Source organism: Vipera ursinii (assembly GCF_947247035.1).
Source record: "Vipera ursinii genome assembly, chromosome: 9".
Lineage (NCBI taxonomy): Eukaryota > Metazoa > Chordata > Lepidosauria > Squamata > Viperidae > Vipera > Vipera ursinii.
Window position 1 is genome coordinate 22,994,918 of NC_139523.1, and position 10,122 is coordinate 23,005,039.

The following is a 10,122-nucleotide window of genomic DNA, read 5'->3' on the forward strand; positions in this document are numbered from 1 at the left end:
AAATTGCAAGAGCTTTCTGGATTTATTCTTTGGCTCGCTCTGGTCCATATGGTAGCGCTGAAATTCAAAGGGAACGGGGACTTTGTTGTTGTGTGTTTTGATAAGAACCCGGCAGCCCTTCCAAGTAGACCAGATCAGGAGACAAGATTCCATAGGAATGCAGAAAATTATTGAAGAAGTGTCAGGCGTAAACAACCAGTCACATGTGAACAGCTGAAGTCCCTAACTTTATTGCCTACCACCTACGTTACAAGAATCTCCCTAGACTGCTTGGCATCCCGTGGGAACAACCAGGTAAGCCTTGATGGATTTTGGGAGGAGGTCAAGCCTATGCCACTTGTGGCTATGCAAGGACTCCAAGCTAGGCCCTTGTTTGACTCCTCCTTTCAGCCCGGCTGGCAGTTTCCCAGCAGGCAGTAACAACATTTTGCACATCTTCCCTCCTTTTTACATTCCATCGAATCAGAGAGGAGTCAGCCAGAGCCTGCTCACCTCTGTTCCCTTTAAGAAGCGGCTCTGTCTGTTTACCAAATGGTTTCTGTGGCTTTGCTTCGAGGCTATTTCCCCGGCTCTTTTAACGCCTCAAAAGGCATTATTACAGGTAGCTCTGGACTTACAACATTCGTTTAATGACCATTCAAAGTTACTGGACTGACGACTAGTTTTCACACTTCAGGACTCTTGCAGCGTCCTCATCGTCACAAGTCACACAATCAAAAATTTTGGCACTGGGCAACAGGCAGGTAATTACGACAGTTGCACTGTCACCATTTGTAACCTCCGCAGCTGGTTTCTGACAAGCAAGGTTAATGGGGGAAGCTGGTTTCGCTTCACGGCCATGCAATTCACTTAACGGCTCCAGTGATTCGCTTGACAGGTGTGGCAAAAGGAGGTCGTAAAATGGGTCAAAACTCACTTAACTTTGCTTAACTTTGGACAATTTGGTCTTAATTGTGATTGTAAGTCGATGACTCCCTGTATGTGGATAAAAATCAACCAGTCCCGCAGCCTTTGCCTTCTATCTTTTTTCCCCCCTTCTGATGCAGCTAACTGACTCTGTGCTGGAGACTGTTGGCTGATTGCTATTTTGCTGGGCTTCTTCATGTACATATTCAAAATAATTTTACATAAACCTCAGCAGTACCCAGTAACAACAGTAGACAGATGAACTGAGTTATTTTCTTTTATTTTATCCACTGAATCTATTCGCCTCCCCAACAGACTCAGTGCTAATCTTGTTAACCTTGTTTCAGTTTATTGCACCACAATATTGCATAAGTGACAAGCTCATATAGGAAGGGGGAATCCACCTATGGAATCTAATTTAGTTTGATTGCTAATCCTGGTTTACCCCTCACTGCAAGATACAGTGGTATCTCGGTATTCATCACCAATTGGTTCCGGGGGGGTGGGGTGGGGGTGGGCACAATGAGTACCAAAAACGAAGAGTACCAAGCCAAATTTTTCCCAATAGGAATAAGGTAGTGTGTCACAAGGCAGCCGACATCGACAAGCTGTAGCTTGTGCATCGAGTACCATACAAACGATGGGGACAAAATTTCCGCATCAAAATGCGTTGAGTACCAAATTCGATGAGTTTCAGAGCAGTTGAGTACCGAGGTACCTCTGTACAACAAATTTGCCCATTCCTGACTTCGTCCGTTGATGATGGAAACAAGGATTACAAACACATCTTCAATCAGTGGATGAGTACATTGGACACTAAGGCCATTTAGAACTTGACTCTTCATTCTTCAATACGTTATTGTCTACCTCCCTTTCTATATGGGTCTTGTCATAGTTTGAGTTGCAAGCCTGAGAACAAGACCTGTCTTCTAAAAATGGGCTGCAGTTGTGTTTACATTATCTCCAAAGCCATAAAGCTCATTTAAAACACGTTTGCTCTCTGCCCTCACGCAACTTCTTACATTATAGCCAGTTTTTACACTCACGTTTGCCTTCAGTGTGGACACAACCTCAAGGCATCTTGGAGATCATGAAACTATAATGAAAAATCTACGCTCGTTGTAGATGACCGAGTACACTTTCCACACTTTTAAGACAGCCGTGTGACGTGGGCCTAATTGATAACGGGAGAGCTCTGTAAATGAGCTGGGTATGACCAGGAGATAAAACAGAGTGGCAGATACTTACTTGCCCAATGGGCTTTCCTAAGTTTGCATCCTGTTCTGGAAGCCAGTTACTTGCTAAATAGGATTAAAATAAGAATAAATAAGCATTACGAGTTTTAATCTCTAGGAAACGTTTCAAAGCGAGAGGCCATTATTATGGACTTGCAATATAGCCAGCACGTGTCTCGTTCATGAAAATGAAACCTAGGTTTCTCCAGGGCAGTCTTTTATCAAAATGAAACGCTTTTTGAGAAGCAGGCATACATTTTGAGCTTTTTATAAATTAGGGTTGTTTTTCAGGACACCAACCGTAGCTGGTCGACGCACACCTTCCCCCGTCAGCCTCCCATGGGTTTGCTTTCCTCACGTGCTCGTATAATCTCACTTCTTAACTCAGGAGTGGGTTTGAGCCGTTCCCATCCTAACAAGCCTATTGTCATCCTCCCTCTTCCCCAGCATTGCCTTCTACGTTAACGTTTGGAATGCCATCAAAACTAGCATCCTTGCATAAATTATAGAATGGTTCTATACGGTCCTCACGCTTAGTGACCGTCGCAGCATCCCCCACGGTCATCTGATCAAAATTCAGGCGATTACGACGTTACAGTGTCCTGGTGGGGGGGATCACATAATTGCCATTTGCAATATTCTATTTTTGTTCCCTTATTAGAAGTTCCTTGCTCCACATGGTAGTCATTTAAGGAAGACACGTCAAATTATTTCAACTTGTCCATATTAAACCTCTTTCTGAAACAATGGAGGCACGAATCTAGTTCTCCAGTTAAATTTCATGGCTCTTCCAGACACACCTGCCTTCCAAGAATACACCTGAATCTTTCTAGAAGAGCGACAAAAATGTCCTTGCTCTACAATCTGTTTTAAGCACAGGGTAGTCCTTGAGTTACAACAGCTCATTTAGTAACTGTTCAAACTTACAACGGCACCGGAAAAAATGACTTGTGACCATATTTCCACGTGTACAGCCGTTGCAGCATCCCCACGTGATTCGCTTAGCAACTGTGGCAAGAAAAGTCATCGTAAAATGGGGCAAAACTCACTTGACAAATGTGTCAGCAACAGAAATTTTGGACTTAATTATGGTCATACGTCAAGGACTTCCTGTATGTCTCATCTTTTTTTTTTAAAAAAAGCTAGTCTTATTTACAGGACAATCCGCACAACAGGGAGAAACATGTAAAGCTTAGGCAGTAGGCAAACTGGTTTTTAAGTTAAAAGGACGAGCTCAAACCTTGCTGCCAATTTGACTAAAGGGACCTGAAAATCATGTTATCCTTTTTAAAAACTGATCATCCTCTTCCTCCTTGGCTGCATCAGGATACACTGTTTTCTATGCTCTTTCCATGCCTGTTTTTTTTTTTTTTCAATATTGGCTGTGCGCAGACTTACTCAGATTCTCGTTCCCGTTTCGCATCGATTCTAAAAAGTCAAAATTCTGGTGCAAGAAAAGAATTTGGTCCAGGTTTTCGGGGGCGAGTACACCTCTCCGGTGCTCCAGTGCACTTTCGCTAGCGGCAAAGGCCTGATCCGGCGGTACAACTGTCGCCGGTATAGCCAAATATTGCCGGGCTAACCGGGCCACTGAGGGGAACCGGTGTTCGTTGCTCTTCCACCAATCCAAGGGGTTGGTGCTACGCTTGCAAAGGGGTTCCACGATGTAGTTCTCCAGCTGCTGATGGATCTCCGGCATGCTCTCCGTAGGGTCTTTACCCAGAAGGATATCATACATACTTTGAGATTGCCCACTTGAACCTCTTTCCTTATGAGCAGCAAGCTGGCCGGCTGCTTCACTGACCTCTGCTTTGTAATCAGAATTGGGCACCCAGAACTGGGGGGTCAGCGGCGTCTGAGGATTGAAGAACTGGGACAACATGGCCTTGATTTTTTTGTGCAACTCGCTCCGCAGACTCGGGCTGAGGAACCTCATTTCCTTGAATCGAGGGTCAAGAAATGATGCGATGACCGCCGGGCTCTCCAGCAACTTAGTTTCATCCAAGATACCCCAACGCTGGGTGAGCTCTCCTCTGATATTGTGGACCACTGTTTTGATGATGCCGCTGGCTCCTTCCGACTGTTGCCCGATGGCGGTGATGATGCCATGGATGCAAGGCATCAGGGAGGCGATGGAGAAGTTTTGTTCTTCTCGCAAGAACGACGTGGCGATCTTAAGTGTCCTCATCACAGGCACCAGGTCCTGCAAGAGTTTCCACTGATGATCGGCCAAATTCTGGACCACCGAAGGCCCCTTGGGGTGTTCCTCCAGAACAGACATGATGGCCCACTTGAGATCCAGCAGGCACTCACACATCTCGATGGTCGTTATCCACCGAGCCCCAGTGTCCATGACCAGTTTCAGCTTGGTCTTGTTGATAGCTTCCAGCTTGCTGTTGAGGGAGCAAGTAGCTTTGGCATCTTGCTGGAAATAACAGACGACGCTTCGAGCGGCGGCCAACGCCTCCTGCACCTGCTCCACCTCAAGGCCTGCCTTGACACACAGGTGGAGCAGGTGAGCTGCGCAGCACAGGCTGGTCCAACCGTAGATGCGTTTCAGGTGGGACGAATTGGCCTCCAAATCCTGCAGGCTGTCGTGCATCAGGCAAAAGACGGATTTGTTGGACAGCCCAAAGTCCGTCAGGACCGCATACAGCCTGTCTCCCAGGTTGCTCTCTGCTTTGTTCTCATGCACCTGCTGGCTCTCTAAGATGCACCTCGCCCGCCGCCATTCTCCGTCGATGAAGTTAGTCACCATCGTCAGGTACCTCTGGTTGGGGTGAGACAGCCAGAATTCGGCGCAGATGACAATCGACTGAGCTGTCTGCAAGTAGTGCTCCAGATGCTGCTTGACCACATTGTATCGGTGCCACAACATGCTAGAGAGCTGCACTGGGGAGGGCAGGACAAAGCTTGGCTCTAGGTAGCCAATGAGAAGGCCAAAGCCTTTGTCTTTCACAACGGAAAGCGGATGCAGGTCCCGAAAGATCATTTCCAGCACCAGTTCTAGGATCACATCCGTCCTGGGTTCCGTGCAGGCCCCGGTGTGATAGGGATTGTTGTTCTCCGGGGTCAGCTGACGAGCTCTTTTCATGGCGTTCTCCTGAGCTGCGTAGTCAGGCTCGGGCGCCTGGTCGTCCTTCAGCTGCGAGAGCAAGGTGTCACGGATGCTGTGCTTCCGCACCAGATGTTCCCTCATGGTGGTGGTGCTGTTGTGGAAGGACAGCTGCTTCTTGCAGACGTTGCATTCCACGTAGGCGTCGCCCAGCTTGGTGTAATAGTTCCAGACTTTGGACTTCCGGCGGTCGACGTAGAGAGACGTGCTGGTCCCGTCGTGGCCGCTGCCTTTCTCGCGCCGCCTCCTGGCACAGGGGCCCAGACTGGCTGGCACTGCACAAGTATTGAAAACCATTGAAATTTCCTCTGTCGAAATGGAACAGGAGAGGAGACAGTAGCCGCAAGCGTCGTGGTTAACAGCAGCACAGTTGAATGGGCCACATATCAAAGGATGGGGAGGGGGCAGCTGGCAGGGGGCACCATTCATCCACAACTGACATCACCTTCAGGAAAGTGCTATTATAAGGCTACTTGGACTTCATGACAACTCTTTGTTTTAGGGGGATGGCTAGTTTTTACGATATAGTCACTTGGTCCTTTACAAATTACCAGGATGTTGGTTTAGTGGTTAAGGTGCTGGCCTACAAATCAATAGACAATGAGTCCCACCTTAGGCATGAAAGTGGGCTGGGTGACTTTGGGCCAATCACCAGGAAACGGTGAGTTCTAGTCCTGCCTTAGGCATGAAAGCCAGCTGGGTGAGTTTGGGCCAATCACCAGGAAACGGTGAGTTCTAGTCCCGCCTTAGGCATGAAAGCCAGCTGGGTGAGTTTGGGCCAATCACCAGGGGATGGTGAATTCTAGTCCTGCCTTAGGCATGAAAGCCGGCTGGGTGACTTTGGACCAATCACCAGGAAGCTGTGAGTTCTATTCCCGCCTACGGCACGAAAGCCGGCTGGGTGACTTTGGGCCAATCACCAGGGGACGGTGAGTTCTAGTACCGCCTTAGGCATGAAAGCCGGCTGGGTGACTGGTCCGGTCCCTCCCTCTCAGCCCAACCCACAGAGTAATTGTGGGGAAAGCAGAAGGGGGAAGGAAGTATGCTTGCCACCTTGACTTACTTATAAAGTAGTAAAGGCAGGAGAAACACCTAATAAACAAATAAGACAAATAAATAAATCTGCTTAAGGAGAGCCACCCAGAGTTGCTTTCCGCTGGCTGGGGAATTCTGGGAGTTGAAGTCCACCTGTCTTAAAAGTTGCTAAGGCTGGAAAACACTGTTCTAGGTGCAGAGATTTCTGGAGGAGAGTGATTCCCATACCTTGCACAGTCTGAGGATAGGATGGAATGACCAGAGGGAGACTTTGAACTTCCAAGATCTCCTTGGGTGGAGGGCCTCCCTCGTGGTCTTCTAGTTTGACGCATTTCTGCAAGAAGTCACTGATCCTTTTGGAGCTCACATCTTCCATTCTGGTCTTAAAGTGAGGATCGAGAGGGGAAAAAAATGGCACAGTAGCATTAGAAACAACAAGCGGGCCGATCTTCATACTTTTCCACCTCGTGGCTTCTGCTTCGCCAAAAGCTACTACAGGGACAAATAACTCCATATAATCCACCTTGCAAGAGAATTAAATGGGGAAAAAATGACGGATTTATTTATTTATTTATTTTATTCCATTTATATCCCGCCCTTCTCAGAAGACTCAGGGCGGCTTACAAACTTAGCAGTAGCCATCATTCTATGTATATGCCTGCTTATTAGGGCTTTCACACACACACCCCAAGCGGCATTATTACAAAGTCAGCTTAATTGCCCCCAACAATCTGGGTCCTCATTTTACCTACCTGGGAAGGATGGAAGGCTGAGTCAACCTTGAGCCTGGTGGGACTCGAACCTGCACTAATTGCAGGCAGCTGGTGTTACTTAAGGAGGCATTAGCCCACTGCTCCACCAAGGCTCTTTACATGACTGGGACCTTAAGCCATAGAAGTACATTCCGAACAAAGGGCCCGAATTATCTTTAGATTCCATACAAAAGATAAGGATTGCGTTTAAAAAAAAAACTGTAGGTAATCCTCAACTTACAACCACAATGGAGCCCAAAATGTCTGCTGCTAAGTGAGACATTTGTTAAAGTGAGTTTTTCCCCGTTTTTACAACCTTTCTTGCCACAGTCGTTAAATGAATCACTGCAGTTGTTACGTTCGTAACACGGTTAAATGCATCCAACTTCCCCATTGACTTTGCTTGTCAGGAGGTCACAAAAGGGGATCACGTGACCCTGGGATGCTGCGACCGTCGTAAACATGAGCCGGTTGCCGAGCGTCTCAATTTTGATCACCTGACCACGGGGAGGCTGCAGCGCTCCTAGGTGTGAAAAATGGTCGTAAGTCCCCTTTTCCAGGGCCGTTGTAACTTTCAACGGTCACTAAACGAACTGTTGTTGAGGACTACTTGTAACAACGGCACTGCCAAAAGTGAGTTATAACTAGTCTTTGCGTTTGCAACCGTGGTTGTATCACCCACAATCAAAATTCAGGTGCTTGGTCACCAGGTATGCATTTATGACAGTTGCAGCTTCCTGGGGTCACTCACTTAACAACTGTCTCACTTAGCAATGTAAATTTGGGCTCAATTCTGGTCGGAAAGCAAAGGCTACCTGTATATCATGATTCCTTCCTATATATAAGCAATCATTGTTTGGTGTTAGCAGAACCAGAACTTCTGCATATTTCCGTGTGGGGCAAGCTCATGATAGTATAAAAGATTAACTAGAGGTTGGTCAATTACAACATTATATTAAAAAAATTTTCCATCCTCATTTCCTTCAGAAAAAAAATCCTTGTTCTGTTTATTGTTCTCATGTTGACTGCAGTGCCCATCATCTATAACAGCATAGTGTCCAGTTAAGGGAGAAGCTCTGAAAAGGTCCTTGAAATTATATTAAAGGACAATTCAGAAAACAGGTTTAATGCAGCGTTTCTCTACCTTGGTAGCTGGAAGATGTATGGACTTCAACTCCCAGAACTCCCCAGGCAGCATTTGATTTATCAAGTCAGCAATATTGGATACCTTTTTCTGAGCCAGACTATTAATACGACGAAATTGTTTAGAAATCCTTGTCCTAGTACTCCAGATTTCTTTTGTCTTTGTCTTATTTTTTTTTAAAGTCTATTTAGCATGATTGGCTTATAATGAATAAGCACAGTATGGTTAATATGGTTAATTAATTACACAATTTATTCAGTTGCTTGTTTCTTGTGATCTCAGACCCATACACTATTTATTCAATTAAAGTTTGCAGCCTAGAGCAGCCTAGCCGGTGTTTTGTTGTTTTTTTAGATAAAAAAGATTCCAAACCCCATCATTCTCAAAAGCCATGCTGGTTGGAGTGGATGGGAGTTGTAATCCAGCACAGCTGGAACCCACCAGGATAGGAAAAGCGAGGATGCTGTATCAGTTGCACACTAGACGGTGTTATTCCCTCTCCAAAAATTCTGCATGCTGCTGTAACCACCTAGAAGGAAAAACTAGTATCACGTATGTGCCTGCAGCATACCTGTCTGGAACAGCAATTTAAAAGGAGGATGCTGATTTTAATCTTATTATTTTCCCCCGCAGTGATTTCTCGGTTTTCCCCGTTATCAATTTCGTCCGATAACGGAAGAGATGCTTCAAAACACGGCTACTTGAATCTGGAGGGAGGTTGGGAATTAGGTTTTCATTCCCACCAAAGGCTCAGCACAATCTTGCTGACGCACTCACCGGACCCGTCAACCAGGGAAGCCAACGGTTCCTTTGGGACGGATGAATTTTCTGCTGGAATTCCACTCTGCCCATCCCACCTTCTTCCCGTCAAAAATCCCCAGACCCGTCCAATGCAGCTTTTGGAGCGTCCGAGCAAAAGTTTTCAAGAAGCAAAGGCCCCCCCCCAGATCTCTGCCATCCTTACATGGAGATAACAGCTGCAGCGATACTCACTCCTTTGTTGTCATGAGCAGAGTGCACAGCTTCCAGTTCTTCGGGGTCTCACAGCTCCTGGCGCAGCCAAATGGGATTACAGGCTAACCTTTCTTCGGGAAGTGATTCCTTTAGGGCTCCTCTAAAAAGTTCCCAGCAGGGCTAAAAGCGTCCTTGGATTAAGAGGGATTCACCCAAAGACAGCCAGGCTAAGACGGGTTTCTGCCTTTTAGTTTTGAAAGCTTGCCCTCCCTCTCCTGGCAAGCAGCAAAGGATTCCCCTGCCCTTATTTACCGGCCTTATTAGAAGCCCCTTTTCACTGCATGAAGTGTGATGGCTGCAAAGATGATCTCTTTTTTTTTTTTGCTATCCTGTTGGCGGTGGTGTTACATTTCCCCCCTCCCCCTTTCAGGTGCCTTCAGCATTTGTGATTTGCTGCCTGGATGCTGGACTTGCCTGGCCAAGTCTGTCTGACCTCTGTAGCTCTCTGATTTCCGCAGAAGAAGAATGCTGAGGACAAGAGCAAACGGATATAGATACATAGATATTATTAGTTTTCTATTATTACATTTCATTGGTGCTTGATAAACATTGTCATCTGGGTTACGTTTTGTTTTGCTTAGTAATGCAAATTATATCCCTAGTCTCTACACCGTTTTTCCAGCCCATTGATAAAATAAATCCCATGTTTGAAAATACTCTGTATCTTCTTTCTCTCTAATCCTCAGCGTGAGTCTGTCCATTTCAGCACAGTCCAATATCCTCTTAATTCTATCTTCCTCTGATGGTGTTTCTTCTTTCTTCCAGTGCTGAGCTAACAGACATTAGTAGTGACCTTATAACAATTAGCCTTGGTGGAGCAGTGGGCTAATGCCTCCTTAAGTAACACCAGCTGCCTGCAATGAGTGCAGGTTCGAGTCCCACCAGGCTCAAGGTTGACTCAGCCTTCCATCCTTCCCAGGT

The 10,122-nt window shown here is 46.4% G+C and overlaps 1 protein-coding gene across 1 annotated transcript; it reads right to left on the reverse strand.

The window, feature by feature from the left end:
- Positions 1 to 3,513: 3,513 nt before the first annotated feature.
- On the reverse strand, positions 3,514 to 9,216 carry LOC310644832 (E3 SUMO-protein ligase ZBED1-like; the record flags this gene model as incomplete). Its single annotated transcript, XM_083370144.1, has 3 exons — positions 9,181 to 9,216; positions 6,520 to 6,673; positions 3,514 to 5,564 (listed from the first exon to the last, which is right to left on the reverse strand). The coding sequence occupies exons 2-3, from the start codon at positions 6,665 to 6,667 to the stop codon at positions 3,514 to 3,516; spliced, it is 2,199 nt and encodes a 732-aa protein (XP_083226270.1). The 5' UTR covers positions 6,668 to 6,673; positions 9,181 to 9,216.
- Between the last annotated feature and the right edge of the window lie 906 nt (positions 9,217 to 10,122).